This window comes from Fusarium odoratissimum (genome assembly GCF_000260195.1).
Source record: "Fusarium odoratissimum NRRL 54006 unplaced genomic scaffold supercont1.5, whole genome shotgun sequence".
Taxonomy (NCBI): Eukaryota; Fungi; Ascomycota; class Sordariomycetes; order Hypocreales; family Nectriaceae; genus Fusarium; species Fusarium odoratissimum.
In genome coordinates, this window is record NW_022158691.1 from 1,477,965 (window position 1) to 1,503,975 (window position 26,011).

General features: G+C 47.1%; 9 protein-coding genes and 1 non-coding gene across 11 annotated transcripts; 4 read left to right on the plus strand and 6 right to left on the minus strand.

Annotated features, from left to right (window-relative positions):
• Positions 1–1,563: 1,563 nt before the first annotated feature.
• Positions 1,564–1,743, plus strand: FOIG_04445 (uncharacterized protein; the record flags this gene model as incomplete). The annotated part of the gene is made up of 1 exon (XM_031202693.1): positions 1,564–1,743. One exon carries the CDS (start codon positions 1,564–1,566, stop codon positions 1,741–1,743), a length of 180 nt encoding a protein of 59 aa, XP_031068140.1.
• A 1,415-nt stretch (positions 1,744–3,158) lies between these two features.
• FOIG_04446 lies at positions 3,159–3,251 on the minus strand. Its single transcript has one exon. It is a non-coding gene; the product is annotated as a tRNA-Ser (tRNA).
• A 1,823-nt stretch (positions 3,252–5,074) lies between these two features.
• On the minus strand, positions 5,075–8,086 carry FOIG_04447 (uncharacterized protein). Of its 2 annotated transcripts, XM_031202695.1 has the most exons (3): positions 7,815–8,048; positions 5,567–7,764; positions 5,442–5,505 (listed from the first exon to the last, which is right to left on the minus strand). In XM_031202695.1, the coding sequence occupies exons 1-2, from the start codon at positions 7,942–7,944 to the stop codon at positions 5,819–5,821; spliced, it is 2,076 nt and encodes a 691-aa protein (XP_031068142.1). In that variant the 5' UTR covers positions 7,945–8,048; the 3' UTR covers positions 5,442–5,505; positions 5,567–5,818. The 2 variants fall into 2 exon arrangements, with proteins under 2 accessions (XP_031068141.1, XP_031068142.1); XM_031202694.1 differs by having other exon boundaries at positions 5,075–7,764; positions 7,815–8,086.
• A 601-nt stretch (positions 8,087–8,687) lies between these two features.
• FOIG_04448 (uncharacterized protein) lies at positions 8,688–11,509 on the plus strand. Its single transcript, XM_031202696.1, has one exon. The coding sequence runs from the start codon at positions 9,405–9,407 to the stop codon at positions 11,058–11,060; it is 1,656 nt and encodes a 551-aa protein (XP_031068143.1). The 5' UTR covers positions 8,688–9,404; the 3' UTR covers positions 11,061–11,509.
• Positions 11,510–11,615: 106 nt separating this feature from the next.
• On the minus strand, positions 11,616–14,340 carry FOIG_04449 (MFS transporter, DHA1 family, multidrug resistance protein). Its single transcript, XM_031202697.1, has 2 exons — positions 12,459–14,340; positions 11,616–12,409 (listed from the first exon to the last, which is right to left on the minus strand). Exons 1-2 carry the CDS (start codon positions 13,895–13,897, stop codon positions 11,947–11,949), a joined length of 1,902 nt encoding a protein of 633 aa, XP_031068144.1. The 5' UTR covers positions 13,898–14,340; the 3' UTR covers positions 11,616–11,946.
• A 983-nt stretch (positions 14,341–15,323) lies between these two features.
• On the minus strand, positions 15,324–17,158 carry FOIG_04450 (uncharacterized protein). The gene is made up of 2 exons (XM_031202698.1): positions 16,035–17,158; positions 15,324–15,984 (listed from the first exon to the last, which is right to left on the minus strand). Exons 1-2 carry the CDS (start codon positions 16,749–16,751, stop codon positions 15,373–15,375), a joined length of 1,329 nt encoding a protein of 442 aa, XP_031068145.1. The 5' UTR covers positions 16,752–17,158; the 3' UTR covers positions 15,324–15,372.
• Positions 17,159–17,348: 190 nt separating this feature from the next.
• On the minus strand, positions 17,349–19,140 carry FOIG_04451 (uncharacterized protein). The gene is made up of 2 exons (XM_031202699.1): positions 18,866–19,140; positions 17,349–18,816 (listed from the first exon to the last, which is right to left on the minus strand). The coding sequence occupies exons 1-2, from the start codon at positions 18,906–18,908 to the stop codon at positions 17,606–17,608; spliced, it is 1,254 nt and encodes a 417-aa protein (XP_031068146.1). The 5' UTR covers positions 18,909–19,140; the 3' UTR covers positions 17,349–17,605.
• A 2,930-nt stretch (positions 19,141–22,070) lies between these two features.
• Positions 22,071–22,955, plus strand: FOIG_04452 (uncharacterized protein). The gene has a single exon (XM_031202700.1). It carries the CDS (start codon positions 22,134–22,136, stop codon positions 22,818–22,820), a length of 687 nt encoding a protein of 228 aa, XP_031068147.1. The 5' UTR covers positions 22,071–22,133; the 3' UTR covers positions 22,821–22,955.
• Positions 22,956–23,065: 110 nt separating this feature from the next.
• FOIG_04453 (uncharacterized protein) lies at positions 23,066–24,383 on the minus strand. Its single transcript, XM_031202701.1, has 3 exons — positions 23,800–24,383; positions 23,565–23,741; positions 23,066–23,500 (listed from the first exon to the last, which is right to left on the minus strand). The coding sequence occupies exons 1-3, from the start codon at positions 24,163–24,165 to the stop codon at positions 23,147–23,149; spliced, it is 897 nt and encodes a 298-aa protein (XP_031068148.1). The 5' UTR covers positions 24,166–24,383; the 3' UTR covers positions 23,066–23,146.
• A 316-nt stretch (positions 24,384–24,699) lies between these two features.
• FOIG_04454 (L-fuculose-phosphate aldolase) lies at positions 24,700–25,819 on the plus strand (the record flags this gene model as incomplete). Its single annotated transcript, XM_031202702.1, has 2 exons — positions 24,700–25,128; positions 25,176–25,819. Exons 1-2 carry the CDS (start codon positions 24,912–24,914, stop codon positions 25,817–25,819), a joined length of 861 nt encoding a protein of 286 aa, XP_031068149.1. The 5' UTR covers positions 24,700–24,911.
• Positions 25,820–26,011: the final 192 nt, after the last annotated feature.

Here is a 26,011-nt window from a genome sequence, read left to right on the forward strand (position 1 = left end):
CGTCAATTTATTTATGCAATGGGGGTTTTCGTATGTGGAAGAAAGTTTCTGCTGACTTTCATGTATTCAAACAGTTCAAAGAAACTCGCAAAGGTATGAGTCTTACTGAACATTTCACCTCTCCATCGTAAGCATCACATCCAGCGGATCAAGAGGAGTTGTCGCTTACATTTGGTGTCAACAAGTGGAAATTAACACACTGACTTCGACATGGGTTGTACCATTGGGAGATGATTTGTAAAGTCGTTGGTATGAATGGTAACAGCGTTCTGAAAGTGAGGTGCGATCTAACATTGACGCTCATGATATCTTGCTTGCTGTAGCGACAAATGACATTGTTACCCAGATCTTTCAGGCTACCTTAATTCTGAATTTATTGTCTGGTCAAAAGTCTATTTGAATGACCTGGGAGCGTATGCCTGTATGTTTTTTTGACATGGGCGAATTTCCTGCGCAAATGCTTCAGCATGCACTTGAAAAGTAGGCTTTTTGCAAAGGGAAGGCAAGCTAAGCTACGACTTCACCGGTTGGACAAGGTCCAGTCATAGATTTGAGACGATATGCTGATGGGAGAACGACGGTGCGTAAATACTAATTCTGGGGACAACTTCAAAACAATACACCCATCATATATTGCATAGTGTCACTTCAGTGCATTCTCCTCGTGCCTTATTAGTTGGCCAAGCTGCGCCGGCTGTACTGGACTATGGGTGTGTACCTACTTAGTAGATAATACTTACCTATAAAAAGGAGCCGATGCACTGAAAAATGATGCTGCGTGTCAACCGACATAGATGTCCGGCTCGAGCTCTCTCAGTTCTGATGTGTCATCACAAGTATCTTCTGACGGGTTAAAGAAGTACTTCTGGGGATTCTCCATTCGGTAGAGGAAGAGACAAGTTCAACTGAGACGAGAGAGCCGATGCTCTGCTAATTTAATCTCAGCTAAGGTACCCTGTCTCTTTTGAACTTACATGCGCGCAGTTGGGAGCCAACGCAGAGACGCAATAGGTAGGAGTGTTTGTTGATAAAAAGATCTGTCGGGTTTGGGGGATGTGTTATCCGTGGTTATATATGTTGCGCCCGTGTTTCGTTGCTGGGATGTAACGTTTTGCCGGTAACAGTGAGGGTTGAAAGTCCAGGTCGCAGCGGAAACAACATAAAGAACTAGATGTTCTTGAAATGTTAGGGTTATTTATTACGACCTACTTATCGGCTAAATTTAATTTGTCTCTGTCCCGTCTGGATGAACCAAACGACAATCTTGTACACCTCTGGACGGCCCACATACACCTTGCGCGAGCCTGCAAACAAGGAAACTACGGTGAAACCATGGACTTCATGATAACGCTCTTTTGCTTCTGTCCATTCAACTATCTGTGCATTGGTCGGGTTTATTGAAGCTTTCGAGTCAATTGACGAGAATCTCTTTGCACAACGTCCAGGATCAAGCAAACTTGAAAAGAAAAATAGTATTCACAGGCTTGCGTGTAAAGAGGTTCATCTCCTGAAAGCGGCCTTGTAGGGATCAACCACAGATGGTTCCTTTATGACTCCTTCATCATGGCCAATTGTCAGTTCCTGACAACAGTCACGGCCATCGAGCCCGAGTGGCTCAGGGACTGGGAACTTCCGGGCGGAGAGATGGGCGATGAACTATCCCCAATATCAGTCACAGCTGTTGAGCCGGCGTCTGGTGTCCTGCCCTGGGTCTACGACAAGATTAAGGCTTCCTCAGCATAGTTCAACCGCACCTTTATACAATTTCTGATATTATCCTGACAACAAACCGGGTTGGCCTTTCTCTTCCTCACCTCCTCCTCCACCTTGAACCATCTTTTCAATTCATCAACATTCACATCTTGCCACACTCGCGAACAATCACAACACTTCACCAAACTTTCATCCCGTTGCTCCTCATCTTTCATTCCATTCTTTACTATCACTGAACTACTGTTTCTCCACATCTTCCGTCGCCGTCGCCGCCGTGGCTTCCTTGCACAACGCAGAGTTGCGGCAGTTACGCGAGTGGCTCAGGGGCTGTGAAATTCTAGGAGGAGAGCTCGGCGATGAAATATAAGGGTTAAGACTGGCCCATTCAAAATGCCACTCGTAAAGGCATCGTTTGAAGAAGCTTGTGGGCCACGCACCAACAAGCAAAAGGATTGGTGGTAAATAGCACGGTAAGCTATGGAAGATCGTATGAGCTTTGTTGTACTGGTCACATCTTGTTCACATATGTCAAGGAACTTAGGGCATGGTCAGAACAAGACTCGTCACGCTCAGCTGAATTCCAAATATTGTCAAGACTTCCCGCTGCCTAGGATCGAGTCGTTATACTTTCTTCCATTCATCGTCGACGCACCCAGGTGTACTCGGTATATCGGCGAACTTCACCACGACAGTTTCGGCTGCATCGGTAGGCGAACCTCACATCTCTGTGTTCACTTTATATTCAAGCCACTTCACGTATATGCTTCCGACCATATTTAAGCCCTGATTACATAGCATTCCAGGCTTCTACTTCACCTTGCACAGGTAATTCCGATATGACTATTGGCTAACGCTTTTTGACCGAACTACTAGCATCAATCTCGATTGCCATCCAACGACGGAGGCGACGCCTTGCTCACGGGCTTCTGACATTATCGGCAAGACGCAGTTGGCTTCATCCAATTGAAAGGTCTCCCGTCGACGCTCGAACTACGAAAGGTCACTTCCTGCGTTCCCGAACAATACACACTTTATGGGCGTTCAATTTATAAGAAATATGCGAAGAACCGAGGAGTTCAAGTAGGGGAGAGTTGTGGAAGGTTAACGGGGAGGTCTCGATGTTTCGTGGTCATGATGGATATGGTGATGCTACGATGACTATATGCTGGCTGGTGTTGAACCACAGCCAGGCGCCCATATCTGGGCACAGCCTATGTTGGCGGAAACTGAGTCGAGTCTGTTGCAGACGATACTCGTCAATAATTAGAGGCGAGAGACATTGTCCTCATAGCGCTTTTACCATTGACCTCATTACTTCTGCCTGCCTTGAACCATTTGTCTGCTGGATGCTTTCAATCTGTGCTCATTGTTATTTTTCATGTATCTAGTAACGAATTCCAGAAAAGAAAAAAGAAAACCAAAAGGAAAGGGATGAGTTTAGTGGTCGACAACGGCAGGGTTCGAACCTACGCGGCCGAAGCCAACAGATAACCGAAATGAATTCAAGTCTGTCTCCATAACCACTCGGACACGTTGTCTCACTCAATTTATTGATAAAAGTCATATAATTATTGCTTATATAGCATAAATAGATTTTAGTTCACAACAAATGATCATAAGCATTCTCCCCTTCTGCTGTAACTCCGCCTCTTCTTACCATTCAAGATATGGATCAACTTTATCGCGAGGAGGGGGACCAAATATTGTGCTGTCAATCATTATTGTGACCTGCAGTACTTCTACGGCCGTCGTCTCAGTTGCTTGTGGTGTTTGAGTTATGGATGGCTACTTCGTGATGGCCCATTTCGTGCATGCTCTTTGCTCCCTTTCAGACCCGAAAACGTACAGACCAGCCTTGGTCAAAGTTCTTCCTATAAATTCATGACATGTTTCGGATCCAAGGGCTGAGAGTCGAAATGCATGTACACAAGGCGCTGTTACTTCCAATTGGGACGTGACCTAAACCAGGGAACTCGAAGGCTGTTGTTCCCAACTATCAGAAGACACAAATCTAAAAGCAAAATTAGAAACCTGAAAGAGATCCAGAAGTCCGTAGAAATTCTGCCGATCTTGTCATCTTTTCATGTCAAGTTACTTGCGAGTTACAACCTCGATTTCCCACCTCACGCAAGGAATTAATGATATGTAAAAATATGTATAATATAATCCCAAGGCTGTGTCCTATAGGCTCAATGGACTGGAGAGAAGTACTATGCAAAAGATTAATCGTCAGAATGGAAATCGGGAATTATTCTCGGAGTCTGGCTATGAGCAACGCACATATGGTCTGTGATTAAGGTCAAGGGGCACAACTCCCACTGCAGCACCAATGTCAAATAATATCACATTTTCGAGGATCAAATCTGTCCCAAACCAAGGGCTATCAGGTATTAAATGAATACTCCAAATATCACGGTCATCCTCCATGGTACTGGGCATCAGTTGCTCATCGACTGCAAATCCCTTCACCTATAATCAGATTCCAACCAACACCATCACCATTAACGCAATGCACTGGTTCTTCCTGCCTGCGTCCTGCGTTATCTTAAGATTAATAGCTGCTTCTTAAACTTATGCCTATATCTAATTTTAACTAGTTAGAAGGCAGATATAGCTAGGAAGTATAGAAAAATACCTATAATTATTCTTTATAAAGGGTTTATATTATAAGAAATTTATATATACTTAATAGGTACTTATTATTAATAACTATTCTTTTTATAGGTAATTAAATAAGAGCTTTATAATATATAAGTAGTTATATAATTATAAGAAGGTAAATAAAACCTCTTACTTCTCTTAATTCTTTTTTTTCTTTTTTAACTTAATATTAAACTATAAATTTATAATTTTTTATTTGCCTTATATTTTAGCTTTATTAAATTACTTTATTATTTCTTTCGTTATATTTCTTATATACTGCTATATCTTTACTTATATAGTTTTCCCTCACCTTACCCTTTACCTTACTGTCGCCGCTCCTTTCCTGCTTTCTTAGTCCCCTTCCCCCCTTATGTAATCTCTGTGGACTTGGAGAATGCCTTTCGCGGTCTCACGGTGGTGCTCAACTCATGAGAATCCAACAACTATGCCTCTTTCATGACATCTTCTCTTCTCTCAACGCGAAAATCCATGCCTCCATGTTCCCGCGAGCTCTTCCCGCTGGCACGATGATGTCCTCCCCTTCGCGATCTCTGCATTTTCGGAGAGTGACCATCTACACAGCCTCATCCTTTCACGGGAATCTACCTCAGGCCTCTTCTGTTCTCCTTGTCCTCCCTTATCTTCACTTGTTTCCCCTATTCTTGCACTTCTGTATACTTATCTCTACCTGAATATTTACTATAATATAATCTTCTTATTTACTCTTTATTTAGAGCTATTTTGTTTATCTCTTTTCTATTCTGATTTACTGATATATAAATATAATAATATATAATATATAAAGACTCTTTTTTTTAAATTTTTTTTATATAATATGGCTATAAGTTTCTACCATACTTATCTTGCCAGTATATACACTGACTCTTCTTTATATAGTCTGAACCCGCAACCGTACGTACACAGCCAGACCCTCCCTCTTATCCACGACATCTTCACCATATCCCCATGACATCTCCACGACACATCCACGACGCCCTTCATCCAAGAGTACTAACACACTATATAGGATCCGCCCGATAAAAGGGGGGAACCAACCAGTGGGGGTGGGCGAGGCCCCTCCCCCCTCCCAAGCCTCGACGTCTGTTTTGTTCTGTTTGTCGAAAAGCCAACCATACCGCTGACGCGTGCCTCACTCTCTGTAAGTCGTTATCCAATTTATGCTCTTATGCAATATTATGCAATTACTAACTCTCAATAGCCCACAACATCATGATTGTCGCCGGCGGCTCCTCCGTGGCTCCCCCGGGCACCATCGTCCGGGTGGTAAGTTTTCACCAAGTTCATCAAGTCTAGACTTTGACTAACTTTTGATGATTTTAGGGGGGGGGGGGGGTCAGCAACCAGAGGGTTATCAAAAAAACAAAAAAGAAAAAGAAAACGAAGAAGGACAATAAGAAACTGGAGCAAAAGGTCGAAAAAATGAACATCGGATGAAAATGGTCTAAAGTAGTCTAAAGCAATGAATCACTCTCGGCCTTCGGGCCCTTCCTTCGGGAATTTCTTGTCTCGAATTGTGAACATGTTTGCGCCCCGTTTCAAACAACGGTCGATGCCTGACGAAGCGGCCCCTGATCTCCCCCCGAGGGTGATGTCCCAGTAGTGAGACATCAACCTTTTTATATCTTACATCGTACTTGACCCACCGCTCCAGGCCAGGCACACGGATTCCCAGAGTCGGCAGCGCAAGAAGTGTCAGTGTCGTACTGATATGCTGAGAATACGGATCCCGCTTACGTTCGACACCGTAGATAGCGGGAAGTGTGTATCGAATCTTTCCTGGCGCGTAGTGCTTGAGCAACTTCTCCAGTCGAGCCTTTCGTAGAGGAGGCAGCGCCTTGCGGAATGCTTTGGCATACTCTGCGCGATAGGGGTGGACCTGCCACATAGGCCATCTGTTACGTCCAATTCGTATCCAGAAACGACCATCGAACAGCTTGCATCTCGCCCATCCCTTGTGACTGAATGCCTTCGGGGCTTCCGTGAACTCCTCCTCTGTGTTTAGGGGGGGTGACAGGTATGAGGGAGGCAAATACAGCTTTGCAATCGGAAGAGGTTGGGTAGATGTATAGGGGGCTCTGGAGAGTAGCCATTTGATGGATGTTCCTCTGACGATCGGATCGAAATACACACCAGCGGCGGTGAATGCTTTGGGCGTCGTATTGGCGTCGGGAGTCATGCCAGGGACGAGAGTATTGACAGCTTTTTCGAGATTTGAAAGGGGTGGGAGGTGGTACTCAGGAGTGACAAAATCAATAAGCTTGCGGACTGCGATGGTCATGACAAGTCTCCGATGGTCCTTGCGTAGTTCGTTGTCAGGATGTAAAGAGCGTCTTTTGAATCGTTTGTTGAAGTTGCGTAGCTTTGGAAACTCTATCAGCAAAGTCCCCACATTTGGATCGAAGTCTTTGATAACGGCCTCCCGAATAAGATAGCGGCTAGCTTCTGCTTCTTCAAGCTCGGTTCTCTCTTTTGATCTCTTAGCTAGAGAGAGGATAGCAGGCTTTTGCAAGGCTTTTGGTAAGGTGTGGTTTCGAACCAAATGTCTGATAGCGTTTCGTGTCGTTAATGTAGGGTCCTTGTTAGTCGCATCTTCTACCCAAGGAATCTTATTCGCTTCGCAGGTAGCAATCAGCCTATCCTTGTCAAATTCCATAAGAGGCCGATATATCATGACACCGCCATCCTCAACTTCCAAGGGCTTCAGGAATGGAACGTCGGAGAGTTCACGGACCTCTTCAGACCCCGGATACGATTGAATGAGATCTTGAGGAACATCGTCCAAGAGATTGGCCTTTTCAAGGGTCAACTCGTCACGAATTCTGCGTCGTAGATGTTTCAATTCTTTCAGAGCTGGTCGGAAGCTGAGTGCAGGGGCTGATCTGAGCTGGTCGTCGAGAAGGCCACTCTTGTACACACCGTGTAAATCGTAGCATTCGGGTATCGAATTAGCCTCCCTTATTCCTTGCAGACCTCGGTATCCATGCCCTCCAAGTAACCGCATGAGAACTGTCTCGTACTGGTCATCACTGTGGTGTGCAAAGAAAAGACTATTGGAACCGTGATAGCTGCAGTATCGGCCTAGTGCGCGATACCGGTAAGTTCGAGCGAGGCCCTCAACATTGGGGAGTTGACGAGGGTTGAGGCCTTGGCGTTTCTCTTCTTTCCAAGAAAGAGCAGAAACACTGGCCTTGATGTCAAGTTTGCGCAACTCTTTGGCGACCTCTGACGCTTCATGTTCGCTTCCGTCACGTAGTTTGTGGTCGACAACGAGAGCTAGAACACCATGGACTGGGTTATCCGCGACTTTCATGCCGCGGAATGAGCGTACAGCTTTGGTCATGAGAAATGCGAGTGCCATTGAGTCTACGCCTCCGCTGATAGCCAGTACTAAAGAAGAGTTAGCCGCATAAAAAGCTGCAAAGCATCGAGCCAATTACCTATACGCTGTGGTCTCGCAAAGCGAGCGGTTGGAAACCGAGGACGACAAACTGCGTCGACGGCATCTTTGAACTCGCTGATCTGAATTGGCCGAGGGGCATGATGAAATACGCGAAAGGCCGTAGTCATTCCATTATATTTCCAGCTTGAGCCTGGAGCACAATTGGCGGACCAGGACTGAAGCTGAGGTTGATGCTGATGCGATGCAATGCTTAGAGGAAGGGAAAAAGTGGTGATGCCGGAATTCGATTGAAGCTTGAGTGGGTCCCATTGTTCAAATTCCGTCCGAGGTGGTGGGGCCGAGCGGGTGTTGTGTCACGACGGCCCAGGCGACTTTACAGGATGAACTAAGTACTTGATAGCGGAATAGGTAGTGAATGACGAGGAAGCAATGAAAGTCAGAGCCTCAATCTCACGTATCGAAATATTTTGGCACGTTTAGGATAGACTCAGATAACTGAGATAAACTCAGGTAGGCTTAGAATATGTTGAGCTCACTCAGACGACTTCAAGATGAACCTAGGAACAGGAAGCTGCTGCATCATGGCTGAGAACAGTTCAGAGTGCATTGACACTTGAGACAAAGAAATTTGTTATCCCAGTAACAAGACCAAAGCACTCCATTTCTCTTGGCATCCCCATGTTGACGACGACCGGGCATATTCTCTCGCTAAGAAGCATCGTGAACCAATCTAAATTGATCAGTTTCGCCAAAGGCAGTGATCGACCGTAGAATCACAAGCTTCTAGAAACAGCGTCGTTCGCCCTGTACAACGGTCAACTGCGTTAGTGCACTATAAACCAGCCACAGCTATAGTTAGAAACAAAACACGACACAGGAATTAAACTTTTGATAGGTAAATAAACAACAACCGTCATCAGTCTGTCACAGTCCGTCAGTATCTCCTCAGTACAGGCCTCCAATAACGTAGCAGTCGGTGACAGGTTCGTCGTGTCCCGACAAAGACTCTCACTAAACCATGCGGGTAATAACTAAAGAGAAGAGACCCTCATCAACCCCTGTCACCGTCTCAAATGGTTCGCCTCCAAGGCATAAAAGGACCCTAACGAGAAAAGAGCAGAAACAGCCTTGCCAGTTTGAGTGGAGTGTGGAATGCATGTTTTGGATCATGGCCCATTACCTTGAACCTCTGGCTGTAGCGGCCTCTTGTTGTCCTCGTGCCACCATCACAGGTTATCCTTGTCTTTACTGTACATACATACCTAACTAACTACCAACATCTGCATGCTCCGTACATCCATTACACACACAGTCACGTATTGCCCTGTCTTGTCTTGTTTATTCTTACTGTTGCCTCTCAACTTTTATCCTCATCTCGACCTCTACCTCCCTCTATCGCGTTAACTGTTTCTCGGCCAAATATTGTCTCGTCGCTCCGCAACAAACCAAAACATCCCGCCCCATGTGATTCACAATTTACTTTCCATCTTTCATAACCTATTACCAGCCTCATCGCTAGCTCTTCATCTGCCTTCGCTCCGCCACAGCCGCATTCCTGAGCCTCATATACCCCCTGCGCGGCTCTTAATTATCACCTTCGCAATTATTTAATATCGAAAAAGCCCTCATGGTGTCCACGCTGGAGCCTCCAACCGCCTCCTCCGTCTCCCGCCGCGGTCCCTCCTCTGTCGTCTCCCGTCGATCTCAATCAGACTCGCGATCGAAACGCTACAACCGATCTCATACCGGCGGGACTTCTCACGCTCTTCACAATGACTTCCCAGTCTTTAGCAGTGGCGATGTGGAAATCATAGTCCGCGCGCGCGATACGCCTCCCGATGCTACTCCCGTGCAGAACAGATATCTTCTCCATCGCCATACTCTCACGCGCTCGAGTGGTTTCTTTGAGACCAGCACATCGAGCCAGTGGTCCCGCGCTCGCGCACTACCGGCTGGCAATGAGCTCTCCCGCATCGGAGAGGACGGGGAACCGGATTCTGTCAGTGCAAGCGAAGTCAGCTCAGTGTCGCAAAGAGGAAGCATCCATCCACCCAGGAAGAGATGGCGATACGAGCTAGGCCCCAAATCTGGACCAAACGATATTCCAATGCTGGTCCAACGAGACGAATCGTCGCGAGATACTACACAATCCTTGTTTGGTCCTGCATCAGCCCCCCCTGCAGTCAGTGCAAGAGACTCACGCTCTCAGAGTCGCTCCAAGCACTCCCACTCACATTCGCGATCGTTGTCCAATTCGTCAGCCTCAGGTGGTTTCTTCCGCTCTGTCGCCAACCTCAGTCTCTCCTCCAACCACCCACCTCCAGCCCAAGAGCTATCGCAAGCGGACGAGGACCTTTTGCGCGACTACGACAACCTTTTTCGCATCTTTTACAATTACCCGCCCAACCTCGATGGTGTCAATGTCGCAGATGCCTATGTCCAATGCAAGAGCTTGCTCAACCTCGCCGACCAATATGACGCCCTTGCTGTGGTGGGACCTCGAGTCGATCACCACATGCTGCAGTTCCAGTCACGGCTCTGGAAGCAAATCGCCAAATACCCAATCTCATATCTGCGCCTCGGGTACCTAGCTCGTAGCAGGGTGATATTTCAGGAAGCCCTGATTCACGTCGTTGGGCAGTGGCCGGTCGGGGAGCGCAGCCTGCGTGCAGCCCTGCCCGACATTGTCTTGGATATTATTGAGGACAAGGTTGACGAACTGGAAGATACGGTCGGTCGCATCGAGGGACGCCTGTACCGTCTTGGGCTCACCAACAGCCGTGGTGAACGTGTCGGCCCAAGCAACAACTACCTCGACTGGCTGTCCATAAGCCTCTTCCGCCAATGGCTGGCCGACAACACCTCTCCGCAGCCGCCTCCCGATCAGCGACGCAGGACGACCTCTCGTGACGGCGGCCGCAGCGTCGCCGCCTTACCCCCCGCCGCCCCGCCGTTGAATTCTGTAGGTCGTGCATATCGCCAACTCGGTTCGAATAATCCCGCATCTTTCCTCGGCCACGATGACTGCAAGCGCTTCCTCAAGCTCACTCCGGAGCTATACAGCCGGGAGAACCTCCGGCGATTTGAGAAGCGTCTTGATGAGCTCAAGTCAATGGCCCGAGAGATCGTACGACCTCTCATGGGCAGCAATCTCGAACTCGATATGGGCGGTACCTCACGCACCCCGGATAGTGTCACTTACCTCACCTGCATCAACGTTGGGAACCGAGACTTGCCCTGGGTAATGGAGGATCAGACAACGGTCGGGCTCGTCACCAACTGATGTGGGTGGGTGAGTGCGTTACCAGCCCTGGATTGGGATGAAAGCGGTGGTGGTTGCGTTGATGCAATGCAACGATTTTTATGACCTGATGTTTCTGTTTATTTTTTTATTTTTTTGGATTCTTGCGGATACCCTATGCTTGGACATACTGTTGAAATTCCCTTGTGTTTGTCTTGTGTATATTCACTGCTATCTGAAACGATATAACCAAATGATATCTAACTCGGTATATTCTATATAGACACGGAACAGCCACACACTGGTTGGACTGAGGACAGTCGACATGACTCGGATGGAGCTGAGCTCTGTAATCAAATTGATAGTGTTTGATATATTCTGCATGCGTTCTGTGGTTATATGTGCACTTCTGTGTGAACTGCAAGGCCTGAACTGAATGATACCATCCCTTGAGACTGCTCTCGAAGTGGTGTTGTAAATTCTGGTCACAAAATTTACCATATTTATCTCAAATTATTAAACCATTTCAAAAGCCATCCCAAGTGAGTTATACTGAACTTGTCCGAGTGTGTTTGTTAGTTTTGATTAGAGTCATGCCTCTCACCACTTCCTTACAAGCTCAATCTTCAAAGTAAACAGTCCAGCAGATTATAACAGCACTTGTAGGCATTGTTCCTTTAAATGACATATTCGTATTAATTAGGGTATTACATGAAGAGATGTTTGCGTGACCATCTCATATCATGGTATAATCTGAGCAATTTCCTAGTGGTATCTATCCAAAACGACATTTTTGCAAACCCGCTACACTATCATCATCCAACGAGCCCAAGTCATGAAACGCCCTTTTTCCAAGCGTGACCCGAAAACTCCATCAGACGTTGCTAGTTATTAAATACGCAAAGATATGTGAAAATGGTGATGAGACTTAAGCGCTCTCCTTGTTGGCACCGCTGGCCACACTGTCGCGACGAGCGATGACAGCAGCCAAGGCGGTATCGTTATCATTCTCCTTCTCGTCTTCCTCTGCAGAAGAGCCAGAGGCAGGGGCAGGATGAGCGGTGGGAGCATACTTGCTTCTCTGGCGAATCTTGGCACCGTAACGATAGAAGATGAAAGGGATTGGTGCAAGCACAGCGGCGACACAGCCAAGAAGGGTGGCAGCATATTGAATGCCCATACCGTCAAACATTTGACGGGCAAACAGAGGGAAACCAGCACCGCAGAGAGATCGAAGGAATGTGTTACCGGCGATGGCGGAGGCGGCGAACATGAGATAGGCATCGACGAGGTAGTTGAGAGCCTGGAGGAAGATGGACATGAGACCGAAACCAGTGAAGAGACCGCTGAGAGTGGGAACGATCCAGTGAATGTCCTTGGTGTATCCAGTCCTAGCAAACGTTAGTATTCTGTCGATTGCTGAGTTTGCGAGTAACTTACCATCCAAACCAGAAGATACCAATGGCAAAGGCAACACCACCAGCCATGATGTTAGGCAGACGCCATTCGGGAATAGGAATGCCATTGTTGGCAGCAAGCTTGCGAATGTACCAAGGCTGTTGAGCAATGACTGTAGCACCAGCGATGAGCTGACCAACAATCATACCGAAGAAGCAAAGACCGGATTGACCAGAGCTGAAGCCGTGAACGCCAACAAAGACAAGAGGGTAGGCAGTAAGGAAAAGGTAGAGGAGTCCATAGATGAAACTCATGTAGATGGAAAGCAGAAGAATGATGGGCTCAGTAAAGAGCAGACGCAGAGGTCGAGAAAAGTTCTTCTGGACGAGCTCCTTGAAGTCAACCTCGATTTCCTCTTGCTTGGCATGAATACCCCAGTTCTTAGTGCGACGTCGCAGATCAGCCGCCTTGGCGATGAGAATGACAGGCGGGTAAGTCTCCTCCAAGAAGATGACATCGAGAATGAGAGCAGTGAAACCCATGATAGAAGCAAGATACTCAGTCCAGCGCCATCCAAGGTGAGATTCAACAATGAAACCGCCAATGAAGGGGGCGAGAAGAGGACCAGTAAAGACGGACATGGAGAAGAGAGTAATGGCAGTACCTCGAGTACGGTTGTCAAACATATCGGAAAAGACAGCAGCGACGACAGCAAGAGGACAAGCACCGAAGAAACCACTGAAGAATCGGCACAAGAGAATAGTCTGGATATCCTTGCCAGTTGCGCAGCCAATGGAGAAGACAGAGAAACCGAAGATGGAGATGAGAATTGGAAGACGACGACCGCGCAACTCAGACAGAGGAGCCCAAAGCGAGGGACCAAAGGCAAAACCAAGCACGTAAAAGGTCGTTCCCAAAAGACCAACCTCGTTGCCAACATTGTACTCGTGAGCAACAACCATAGTCGCAGCAGAGAAAATAGACGACGTGAAAGCAGATGTCATGGTAGTGAAACCCAAAACAGCAGCAGTGATAAGCTTCTTCCTCAAGGGCCAATTCTGCGAATGCAGAGGATCATTGGGTCCATCGAATTCAACGACATATTGCTCCTGCTCCGGCAAAGGAGGAGGATATGGCTTTCCAGCGCCAAAGTTAGGGAGAGGCTTTCGCGAAGCTCGCGACGCTGTGCGGGAACGAAGACTTCCTCCAACGGTGGCATTGTGTTGACTTCGAGCTGTTTGTATTCTGCTGAGTTCTGTAGGATGACGCTCTAGGTCGTTTTGGGTTGAGATACGGCTGATGCTGTTGTATTGGCCAATTGAGCGGCTTCTTCGACGTGCTGAGTTCTCGGAGGATGATGAGGAGACGGTTGATGCGGAGATGACTCGTTCTATTTCAGCACTGTCGCGCTGTTGGTATCGCTGAGGAGAAGCAGCGCGTTCAGCGTCTAGCAGCTCCTGATCCACGATATTCCCCGCCATCTTGACTGTGTATTTCGTCTTCAGTTCAGATGAAGAAGAAGTCAATTGCCGAGAAACCTGGAATTAATGAGTCCAGAGAGGCGTGCGGGCGTAGCTATATGTGTAGCGTCTACGTCTTGTCGCTGTAAGCTGCGACTATGACGCTATAGGCTGGCGGGAAAAAGCGAGAATGGATGGATCGCGACGCTAATGTGATGATTGTACGAAAAAGGTCAAGCCGAGGTCGTATGCAGGTAAGACGTTGAGAAGTTCGAGTCAGAAGAGGAGGGAGAGAATTGACTCAATTACTTTTCAGTATGATACAGTCTGTATCTAATCTAGAGAGAACAATGAGACAGAGCAGAACATAACAGGGAGATCATGATTCAAGGGGTGATGCCATCTATAAGTAATGACAAGGTCCACTGTAAACAGAGTCCCCCAGTCCCAGTCCCAGTGCCAATCTCTTCCAGAGCGAAAACGAGATCCATTACTAACTATCGACCTCAATCCCTGGCAACGCAGAAAAATCTTCTGCTTGGTACCCTCTTTCACTTGGAAGAGGCCCACTTGTCTTCGGCATCCACGCTCGGCACCGGCGCCGGGACAAGGCCCGAGCTGCAACAAGGGGTCATATATCCGACAAAAGTATACTATATCCGTTCTGATTCTCTAGCTGATGCACGTTGATTATTCAGAAAACCCGTGTTATGACTCTTTTCTCTGCGGATCATCTCGGTAAGCAAACATTCGGCCGTGTCTCAAGCCAACGGGGCCGAGATCCCGTGGATGGATACCAATCTATCGTAAATTCCAATCTTGTTCTTCACAATCAGCTCCATTGTTGGGCTTCAAAGGTTCCAAAATGCTCCCGCCCCACTGGTTCCCCTATGTTACCTTACAGAGATCCGATACTTTTGAATGGTTGTATTTTCAGATTCCTTGTAGCATCGAGCAACTCGTTTATTTGAATGCCCCTGAGTTTATGAACTGTATTTCACCGAAAATTGTGAGATGCGAGAATTGCGGTGTCAGCGTCTAACAGACGACGATCATGCACATGCTTTATTCAGCAGCTTTCAAATCCCGTTACCTTACCAAGACTGCATATGCACTTCGCTCCCTCGCGCATATCATCGAATCAACAGCCAATGGAGGGGGCCGGCCGAGTCGTCTCCTGTAGTGGTTCCACCTTTGAGCTTCTGGAAAAGCTTGGACAATGCAAGGTGATGTAACATGTTCGGCGTAAGCGATTCCTTCTCGCTATTCGCTTTTTGATGGCCTTTTTTCTTCACTTTCCCTTGTCACTCACAACGAGCCGCGGTTTACCGCAAATAAGCCGCATTGTTTTCTTCATGATATTCCGCTCGCTACCCACCGAAGGCTCTCGACCATACGGCCAAGACTTGAGATAAGGCTTTCGTGTAATGCCAGTGCTAAGAAAGGATAACAGAAACTTCTAACGTCATAATATTTATGTTCTATTTCAGGATATATCATCGAACGCCCCAACCATCGTCGAGCAAAGCTGTCGCTTCTTCGAGACTCAACCCCGCCGTCTCAGGATAAATGCGCCAGACCAAAAAGTATCCAACACCACAGATACAAGCATATAACACAAATGTCCAAGATGGGCTCAGCAGATCCATCAATGGTAGGAAGGTCAACCCAATGACAAAGTTGGCTGCCCAGCTTGTCGATGTTGCAACTCCACTGCCAAGCGAGCGAACAGCCAGAGGGAACAGCTCGCTTTGCATCCATGGCACGTTTCCAAGACCGAGCGCATACGCTGCCACATAGACCATGATACTCACGAGGATGGTAAGAGCAGCCATCTCGTGTCCTGATGTGGCGGGTGGCTCATCTGGCGTAGTGTTGACTCCTGCTGCCAATGACAGGAACGAGAAGCCATACGCAGACAGCAGCAAGCCAGCGATCATGAATGGGATCGAATACAGGAGCACTCTCCTTCGGCCTATGCGATCAACAAGTCCGAGCGCAGCAACTGTGCCGAGGAAGTTTGTAACGGCGACTACCATAGAGGTAAGCGTTGGGCTTTGAAACCCAATGACTGTGAAGATAGTTGCGGAGAAGTACATGAGTGAATTCTGTAGACTGTTAGCTTCTCATCATATTCGTGGTTCGCATGATAACTTACGAAACCGCAGAGTTGCTGTAGACCCTGAAGCAGACAAGCAATAGCCAAAGCTCTTCGGTTTCTCCCTTCACTGATCAAAAGCTCCCATCCGCCGAGCCAATTCCAACGGCCAGATGCTCGGAGATCGCGCAAGCGTTGTGCCTCGTACTCGTCCCGCACTTCCAGCTCGATCTCTTTAATAATGACATCCGCATTGTGCTGCAATGTGTCGCCATTGGCTCGTCGAATAACCTCCTTTGCTGTCCCAGACCTGCCGACCTTGACCAACCATCGAGGTGTCTCAGGCATGAAAGCAATCATGCTCCCCTGGACAATGGCAGGCAGGGCACCTAGACCGACCATCCACCGCCATCCTGTCTCCGCGTGACCGTAGGTCGAAAAGGCCCAACCGACGATGTATGCGATAACCTGGCCCAACGTAATGAACATGATGTTCAGCGTTACCAATCGTCCACGATGCGCAGCGGGTGCCACCTCAGCTATGTAGAGCGGCACTACGAAACTGGCTGCGCCAACTCCCGCACCGATGATACACCGCCCAGCGACCATGATTGGGACCGTAGAAGACCATGCTTGCAGAAGTGCTCCAGCTATAAAGAGGATGTCGGCGTAGAGGATAACATGTTTACGTCCGAGTCGGTCGGCGAGGACGGATGAGAAGGGCGAGATTATAAGTGCGAATAGCGACGTGGAGGATGTAATGATCGATTTGTCCATCGAGGTCAATTCGCGGCTCGAGAGGGACGTGCCTATTGAGACAAGGGTTGCGGAAACAACACCTGTGTCGTCTGATTGTTGTCAGCGCGATTTTGAGGCCAAAGCACCATTCAGTAGAGTCTTACACCCGAAAAGGAGGCCGCTGATGCCAGCAGCAAACGTCAAGGCTAGGACAAACAAGCTGGGCATTCCACCCTCTGTCTTGCCGGCTTCGGCGGGAGACCCTTGAGCAACATCATATTCAAGCTCTTCTTCGTCGCTGTGGCCCGCAATCAGCGGCGCTTGAGAGCTATCCATTCTGTTGCGTTGGGAGGTGCCGTGTTAATTGTTTGAGCAACGTTGGCACGATTCCATGAGGCTGTGGTTGGTGGTCATGAGGAACTAAAGAAGTGAGAGTCGTGGATCTGGGGTCCTTATGATGGCTGATCAGCATCCCTGGTCACATGGGGTTCTCCCCGAGTCAAAGATGTCAAGGTGTTACATTAAGCGCCCGGGGTTCAAGAAAAGCTCAACATCTTCAAAAAGTCTAATAATTCTTACAATTCAAGTCTAAACTTAGGCCTAAGCTTTAGGACAATGATGAAGAGATTGCTCAAATCTGCTTAAAGTATCATCATAAACTCAGTTGGTCACCGATTGTTAACCTTTGCTATCTACAGTTGAAGGACATAGAGCTGAGAGTTGTCTGTTCATTTCTGGCATCCTCAAGAAATTCCATGTAAATAAAGTAACTCTCTAACATCCGCTAATATTAAGTACCGATAGCTCCGGCATCCATGTTTCCAGCACTTCGATCAACATTCTAATTAATTCGCCCTTGATATCATCCACATTCAACCGCTTCCAATCTGCGCTCAACTAATGAGATTCTTGTTCTTCAGAAAGTAATACCCGTGCACAGCCGCCAAACCCAAAGGCTGGAGCACCAATGGAAGTCGATGCTTTATATGTCTGCTCATAGATTTGGCCATGACCGTCTTGGGAGCTCCAGGTGTATGCATCCAATCTTGCAACAATCCCCAGGTAAGTTCCTGAATGGGAAGAATTCGAGCAAACATATCCTTCTCGAAAGCCTTGATCGCCTTGTCAAGTGCCGCATCATCTTTGTTCGCAGCTCCGTTAATGGCCTTTGCAAGCTGCATTGCATCGTCGAGAGCTTGGTTGACACCTTCGCCGGCATAAGGTGTCATGAGATGTGCCGCGTCGCCGATCAGAGTTAGGCCCTGCTTATGTTCCCATTTGGTACCGATGGGAAGCATGTAGAGAGAGCGTGGAGTGCATCGTCCGTCAGCCAACTCTAGTGCTTGCCTCAGCCGAGGGTCCCAGTCCTTGTACTTGGTGCTGAGCAATGCTTCAGTGGTCTCTTTCAGGTTGTAAGGATCGAAGCCGCAATTCTCGGGCTTTGCCCAGTCTTCATTGTCGGTGGCATAGCCACAGTAGATGTTGAGACTACCATCGCCCATCTGTTGGATCGTTGTTCGGTTGCCATCTGTGCTTGCAAAGACGCTGCCACGATTGACCAGCTTGGTCAAATCAGGAGCTCTATTCTCAGCGTCTGTGACTTCAAGCTCGTGCATGGCAATTCCTGCAAACTCGGGGATTAGGCTTGGGTCGATCTCCTTTCGGACCTTGCTCCAGGCACCGTCGGCGCCAACGATGAGATCGAAGCCTTCGACTGTTGTGTGATTGAAGAAGAGTGTTCGGCCTTCGACCCTCTTGAGATGGTGGCCCCATTTGATCATGCCCTCGGGAAGTGACTGGGCCAATATTTCACGGAGCTTGGAACGGTCGATTTCAGGACGCTCTTCAATCTTGTTGTATTTGCCGTCTGCGTTTCGAACGAGGTGGTATCCAAGGTCCTTATCAACAATTGCCATATATTGGCCGTCGTAGCGGGCATGCTTCAGGAATTCGTCAAAGATTTGGGCTTCTTTGAGAGCTGCAAGTCCAGTTGCTGTGTGAAGATCGAGGGTACCGCCTTGGGATCGGAAGTTTGGATGGGCCTCCCCTTCAAAAACTGTGACTTCTGTGCCTGCAAGATGTAGCAGTCTTGCTAGTAAACAACCTAGAGTTTGTTAATGGATGCTATTGAGTAGTTGGCTGAAGAGCTTTACCAGCTGGACCTGCACCAATGATCGCAATCTTGCGGTTTCCCATTGTTCAGTGTTTACCGAGTTGATAGTATGTGAATGTATTGTTCGAGTCCCTGTCCGTCTATTGAATACCTTCATGTTGATGGGTGTCTTGGCATTTAAATAGTCCAACTCAAGAGCCGCTTCATCATAGAGGCTTGGTTAACATTAACACAATGCCTACTAATTCGAGCTCCCAACCGGAGATTCAGCGTTTAGATTACACTCCGACGGTCAAACCGGTCCCTAAGTTCAGCCTCTGCGACGCCTCATCAACTGGGTTTGCTATTGAACCTACGAATTGCACTGCGACTAAAATGACAGCCAGCCTATCACGCAGTTGCTAGCCGAAACTACGTTGCACTCTAGCGGTAAACTCCCGCAAACGCCGTTTTTTATCAGCAGTGACGATGATGACAGGGCTCAGTGCCACGTTTTGATGGGCTGGGGCTATGCTTTTAGCGCTTCAGCTCGAATGGCATTTCCGTTTATGAGAGGACTTCATCAATCATTCCCGACTAATAAAATACTTGACCAAGGTTGTGGTAATTTAAGGATGGATTTAGTAGGTTCATTGGCTGGTTCGTCTTGGCCGCTACGGTCTCAAGGGCTCTGGCACCCCGAGGGACGGTTAGATAAGGAAATTGATAAAAATAGGTGACATCTTTCTCATCGTGCATGAATTGCGCACTTTCACAGTGTTAGTGCTGACATGATTTGGAGGTTGGATTATCGGAGATGGGGATTGAAGCAAATGTCCGACCCTGGTCTGTCTCAGTCAACGGTCAACCAACATCAAGTACGGAGTAAATGGCCTTCAAAGTCTCGGTCTTCTATGGAAACTCGGGTACGAGGGTTTTATTTTATCCCCGAAAGCTGTGTTGCTTCGATAGTCAGCTCTCAACCTCTAATCCAGGTATTCCCGTGTGTGTCAGAACGAGTTGTTAACGGATTCGTGGACTGGCTGACGGCTGTTATACAGTCTCGGGGGAAAAATAAAAAAATATGAGTAAGTCACACTTGGGCTCATTGAACTTCTCTTCATCCATTCTTAGAAACATTATGAAAGATGTGTATACTGATGATTATCTAATTCTCATAACTCTCGACATATGAATATCTCTGGCTGTCTCTTCTTCGTTGCAGAAGTCCACGGAAGTCTACAATTTCCATGCTTGTACATGTGTCCCTGATTAAAACCAGGCGTCCCGCAATGTCAATGAACCACCTCAAGCAGCGCCCTCTTACAGCTACACGACTCGATGTCAATTTCTTTCCCGTCTTCGAATAAACCATCAGGGTGGCATGTTTCGACTTCTCGCGCCACGAGATGCTGAAGAAGAATCTGTCAAAAAGTATGCCAGCTTCAAGGCGGTACCCTTTTCCCTGCTTCGCCTTGAAGCGCTGCACTACATCTCCCTCATTCGTATACAGTGTAAGCCACTTGGCCCATACAATCCTGCTACCATCTGAAAACTTTCTCGAGCGATCCGAGTTCCATTCCATGTCTGCCATTTTCCTGGAAATAGGTCTGCCATCAACAGCCCAGTGTTCAGAAGTTCTCCCTGAATCGTCACAAATATACACAATGCCATTTTTGTATGGCAGGAATGATCTTCATCCATGTCTTCTTGGGAGATGGTGCATTGATATGTCAACTCCATCCGTTCCAAGTCCCATGTTTGGATAGTTTGTTGGCCATCTTCGAACCAGGGGTTGCTAAGTATCGTCAAGTAGTGACTGTCGGCATTAGAATGGAACGGATCGTCTGCAAATCCTTGTTTAGTGACAATGATTTCTCCACGCTTCGTTCCTTGAACATCCCAAATATCGAACCAAGTCTGGATCACACCCTCTGTCTGGTTAAACATAATGTAAGAAATTAAGATAAAATTCTTATAGAGTAGGTAGTCTCTGAACCAGAATATCATCTCACCGTTGCCGAGATGGGTGTTTGTAAACTTTGTTATTAGGGACCAGTCATCCAGACTGTATAGAACAACGGGAGGTGAATCTATGTCGTCAACGCTGTAATCTATGCCCAGAAGAGCAGTGCCACTGAACACTACATCTTTCGGAAAATTCTCTACGTCTGTGAATAAGAGACGTGGATCTTCGAGATCTATCGCAAAAATGTTGCACTTGTCCCCCCTTTGTCTGGCGAAGAGGATTGAATGATGAGTGGCGCTGCCATATCGCCATCATAGTGGTATTCATATGTGTAATTCCCTCCAAGTTCATTTTTCAACCTTATGAGGTTTGATCTGGGGCTGGCTCCGTGACTGATGGCATCGGCAGCTTGAGATATTCTCGTATAACAGGTCTTCAGGGAATGAGAGGTTTGTCGAATAGCTTGAAGTGGGTATCCAAGACGCATAAGATGTTCTTCCCAAACGTGGTTTGGTACCTGGCTTTCCCATAGTCCTTTTGTGATCGATAATGCTCTGAAGAAATCCTTGAGTTCCAACTCAAAGACGATTTGCTGAGCGAGTTCCAAAGTATGGAAGACTCGGTCTGCCGAGTTGGTCATGTTGCTCGCTTAGTGGGCTCCAGAAATATGCAGGTATTCTGGTAGAGAGGACTGTAAGGAGGACGACTGGTCGTTTTGCTGACTAGATAGGATTCAGGTGAAACTTGTGGTGTTGATGATGGTATCTGAGAGGGCCAGACCCAGAAAGCCTTGATGTTGTAACAACTTAATCTTTAAAAGAACGTGTTTGAAGATTTATAGAGCAAGGCCAGGCATCAGCCCGAATGACTCAATGTCCTAATTGCATTTGCCTTTGTTTGTCCCTTGGTATATTGAATGCTTCATCGGCGCCTAGACTTGGGGTGCCTCTATTGATCTCTGTTAACGTTGATTTCATAAGTTCTTTGCTTTCACATGGTGATATTGGTCGTTGATTTGTGTCTGAAAGTTGGTATGCGAATAGCAACCTAATAAGGACAAACATATCAAAACATCACGATTCTGACCTTGAATATTATAGGTAGGAGAACTTTTGTAAACAGTAACAGTATTTGATTGTGTGTCATCTCATATTCGGATTAAGACGTCTCATATCGGCTATAGTCTCGGAGGATGACAAGACTGCCCAGACAGGTTTGGCGTGGTGGACACGGAGCCCCTGTTTGATGATTTTGTCAGCCAAAGCACGATCTAATTTGAATCTCACTCATTTCCCTTCTTCACGATCATCTCTCCAGCCTTACCGGGCTTTTCTTTACGCCACTGTCTTTAAGTTTTGCGATGGAGCTAATATCATTCCTTTTACGAGTGATTGCCTTCACTCTTTTGGCGGCCCTCCCAACTGTTAACGCTACACCTGCAATCAGCCTCCCTTACCCCTTCGAAGCAGACAAACTCTACGACCTCAAAATTGAGCAAAGAATCGGACCAGACTCAGAAGTCCGCAAGAGGGCAAACGCCTACCGCGTCTATCTCGCGTTGACACCACCGGGATGGGGCACAGGACCAGTATGTTGGCTCGCAAAAGAAGTAGACATAGACGTGACACAAGTCAACATCACCATTCCTGCAGACGCAGCACCCAACCAATCGCGAATCCGCATCTCAACTGCTTTTCTGAAGAAAGGCGCCCCAAGAAGTATGGGCTTTTCTTATAGCAGTAGGACTACCCTTGTTGGAGCGAATGCAACTTGGAGTCAGAAGGAGTTGGACGGGAGGAGTCATATTGATGCAGAGGAAGTTTCTTGTTGGGCTTTTGGATGTGCTAGGACTTGCCAAGAGACTTATTACACTACAAAAGATGAGGAGGATGGGCCGATTGGAACTAAGGCATATGCTTGTATAAAACAGTGTGCAAAGGATCTGAATCCACGAAGTAACGGGGAGATAAACGGGATGCCTATATCGAGGATATTGGCTGTGGCTGTAATAATCGGGTTCATTCATATGGTTGCGGGCGTACTTTAAGGGTTTCTAAGAAGGAACAGCAAAGCATTTGGAAATTCAGCCTGTTTATTAATATCAAAAATATTATTTTAAAGTTTTTGAGAGTTACATCGAAACAGACTAAGTTTATCCTTAGTTTTAAACTTATCCTTAAAATCTTGCAGTATTTTATGAGCATGTCAACTTATAAAGGCAGGATCCATCTCGTGAAGGGTTTGAATCTTGCCTCCTGCGGGAGGCTGGTGGTAAATCACAATTAATAGACATATGCTATAAGATGATAGTTGTTTTGAAGCTATGAACCTATAGTAAGGTAGTCTTCGTCCCTCTTTTCTTCAGAGGTGTCCCTATTTCTTATACAAGCTGCGCAGAGCATCAACCAATTCCACCTTTCCCCTCACCGTATTCTCATCATACACGAAGTTCTTTGCAATGATGCCGTCCGCCAAGCCGCAGGTCGTCATCTCCTTGAACTCTTCAGCATAAAATTCAGGAACAATTTGCTTCCAGTAGTCAAGTAGCTGGTCCTTCTCAACAAGCTTTAGCTCATATTTCTTGCCTGTGATTTCTTCGACTGCCTCCTTCAGATCAAGAGAACCGTAAGCCCTTGGGCCAAAAACTTTGAAATAGTGAGGGCTGGGCTTTGCTGTCTCGGCTAAGAGGGCGTCGGCGCAGTTTTCGGCTACGTCCTTGAGCCCGACCTTGGAGTATAAGTTAGTATGATTTTCCTTCATCTTTCTTGAAGGCTTTGAAGGTTTTGCATACCATGGGGATCTTGTAGTCGATGGGTGTGACCCAGGAGTAAAGAGTTGGGTTCTCCTCCTTTGCGGCATCGAGGAGATGAGCCCAGTCCTCATGGAAGTAGGTAGGCCTGACTATCGAGACTTCTGGAACAGAGTCCTTGAGAAGTTCATCAGAAATGTAGTTCACTCGGAGGACTCCCTAAGAAGAATTGTTGTTAGTTTTCCGCTGAAATTTTCAAAATGAATAGGAGACATACAATGCCACTTGAGTTGTGAGCTCCGATAGCAGAAAGGATCAAAAGTCTCTGGATATTTGCCTTCTCGAGAGCTTTCTTTACATTGGTACCAGCTCGAGTTGCCCAATCACCGGTGTCAGTCCCATCGTAGGTAGGAGGTGGGATGTAAAAGACTGTGTTTGAGCCTGTAAAATCAAGGCTGTCACCGTCTCCAATGTCGCCCTTGACAGCTTCGAAATTCGAATGCTTGAGAAACTCAGGAGGGGCTTTGGAAGTGTCTCGGTAGACTGCACGAATAGTCGGTTTGCTCTCAGACTCTAGAAGAGTACGGATGGTCTCTCGACCAGCCTTGGTTGAGGCAGGGATGACAGTGATATGACGAGACATACTGGCGGAGAGTTGGTGGAGTTGTAAACTAGAGTCTGTGAATCTGAAGCTTGACTTATGATGATAATTTCAACTCTTCAACAGACATCAAGACTTTATACACAATTTCAATCACCTCCAAGTCAAGTATGAGATCCATGTCAGATGACAAATATTGAAGCGGACTTGCGGCGCAACATAGTCTGAAGGAGCGCCATGATCATCCGCGTCTTGGCACTATATTAGATAATTTGAAGCTCAAAAGTCCGCTCAGCAATACAGGCGGACCTTCAGAGTCCGAAATACCGAAAGACCGTCTTCTAAAAACTTGGCTTTGTGGATCTCGGATAAGCATAATCTGACCATGTTGACGATCATTTTCCGCTGGATTACAAATATTCGCATCCCGCGGGTGCCTTCTATGTTGATATGCTGAAGCTTGGTGTAAGTTTGTTTCGTAAGAAATTGCATGTGGCATGATATCGGAATTGAACTAGAAGAAAATGAGAAAAAAGCCATGTTTTCTGGGCATTGTTGTTGGCTGTTGTGATCAATAGGATATCTCGTCAGAATCTTTAACTTGAACCCAATGGTCGGATAACCAATTCGTCAATTCATCAACCACCAATCATGAAGCATATCAATTCGCCATCAAGCATCACTGGCGATCAACCCCGCATCAGTACAGATATAATTAAGATCAATCTGCCTCTATTATAAGTCTCATGATCGACTGTTCGACTCATTATTATTTCTAATCAGTGAAAATGTCGCCATCTGCCACCACAGCTAGCCCAACAGGCCAATCCATCCTAAACACAGCAAAAGCCCAAGATGGCAAAGTGAAACGCATTCACAAGATTCCAGAGTTTTCCACCAGAGAAGCTACAAGACAATGGCAGCTGGGGCAAATGGCTGCAGCATTTCGTGTGTTTGCCAAACTTGGGTATGCTGATGGAAGTAGTGGCCATATTAGTTTGAGAGGTTTGCAGCAACGTCTTGATATTTTACTGTCAGACTAACATGGGTAGATCCTGTTGATCCAGATACCTTCTGGATCAATCCATACGGCGTTCACTTCGGATTATTGACCGTCTCTGATATGGTCCACATTGATGAGAATGGCAATCGTATCGGGGGTGCAGAGAAGCCGGTTAACACAGCTGGTTTCATCATTCACGCTGCCATTCACAAACGCCGTCCAGATATCAACGCCGCTTGTCACCTTCACAGTCCCTACGGCCGCGCCTGGTCAACCTTCGGCAAGCCCATCGAGATGATCAATCAAGACAGCTGTATGTTCTACAACGATCTCGCAGTCTATGCCAATTTTGGGGGAGTAGTTTTCGCCAAGGAAGAAGGCAATAGGCTTGCTGATGCTCTTGGAGCCACCAAGAAGAACATCATTTTGCAGAACCACGGCCTTCTTACTTCGGGTGGTACGATTGGTGAAGCAGCAGCGTTCTTCATCGCTTTGGAACGAGCTTGTCAGGCACAATTGCTTGTAGAAGCTGCCGTGGCTCCTAACGGATCTCAGCTCAAGAAGACTATCGTGAGTGATGAGGAGGCGCAATATACGAAAGACAACACAGGGAGTCCTGAGGCGATGTATATGCAGTTTGAGCCCGAGTATCAGATGCTCCTCAAGGAGTCGAAGGGCGACTTTTTGCAATAAGGAAACATATTGTCGCAGAATGAAAAATGCTGTCAATTGAACAAAACTTGAACCTCTGACGATATGTTGGGCATTGGAACAATATCTTGACCATTTCTCTAATTTGTCTCCGGGCAGACGGGCCTATGGCTAAATACTCCGGCAGTACCTAACTGTATGATTACCTACAGCCTATGACACTATAAAGCGCCA

What these genes read in the sequence shown, in the direction of transcription:
- FOIG_04447 (XM_031202694.1), bottom strand. Translation starts at nt 7,944, where the DNA reads ATGACTACGGCCTTTCGCGTATTTCATCATGCCCCTCGGCCAATTCAG. An exon ending in TGCGAGACCACAGCGTATAG is followed by an intron (nt 7,765 to 7,814) that starts GTAATTGGCTCG and finishes ACTCTTCTTTAG; the next exon opens with TACTGGCTATCAGCGGAGGC.
- FOIG_04448 (XM_031202696.1), top strand. Translation starts at nt 9,405, where the DNA reads ATGGTGTCCACGCTGGAGCCTCCAACCGCCTCCTCCGTCTCCCGCCGC.
- FOIG_04449 (XM_031202697.1), bottom strand. Translation starts at nt 13,897, where the DNA reads ATGGCGGGGAATATCGTGGATCAGGAGCTGCTAGACGCTGAACGCGCT. An exon ending in GGTATCTTCTGGTTTGGATG is followed by an intron (nt 12,410 to 12,458) that starts GTAAGTTACTCG and finishes AACGTTTGCTAG; the next exon opens with GACTGGATACACCAAGGACA.
- FOIG_04450 (XM_031202698.1), bottom strand. Translation starts at nt 16,751, where the DNA reads ATGGACAAATCGATCATTACATCCTCCACGTCGCTATTCGCACTTATA. An exon ending in TACAGCAACTCTGCGGTTTC is followed by an intron (nt 15,985 to 16,034) that starts GTAAGTTATCAT and finishes AACAGTCTACAG; the next exon opens with AATTCACTCATGTACTTCTC.
- FOIG_04451 (XM_031202699.1), bottom strand. Translation starts at nt 18,908, where the DNA reads ATGGGAAACCGCAAGATTGCGATCATTGGTGCAGGTCCAGCTG. An exon ending in CATTGGTGCAGGTCCAGCTG is followed by an intron (nt 18,817 to 18,865) that starts GTAAAGCTCTTC and finishes AACAAACTCTAG; the next exon opens with GTTGTTTACTAGCAAGACTG.
- FOIG_04452 (XM_031202700.1), top strand. Translation starts at nt 22,134, where the DNA reads ATGGAGCTAATATCATTCCTTTTACGAGTGATTGCCTTCACTCTTTTG.
- FOIG_04453 (XM_031202701.1), bottom strand. Translation starts at nt 24,165, where the DNA reads ATGTCTCGTCATATCACTGTCATCCCTGCCTCAACCAAGGCTGGTCGA. An exon ending in CTCACAACTCAAGTGGCATT is followed by an intron (nt 23,742 to 23,799) that starts GTATGTCTCCTA and finishes AATTCTTCTTAG; the next exon opens with GGAGTCCTCCGAGTGAACTA. An exon ending in TCGACTACAAGATCCCCATG is followed by an intron (nt 23,501 to 23,564) that starts GTATGCAAAACC and finishes TTATACTCCAAG; the next exon opens with GTCGGGCTCAAGGACGTAGC.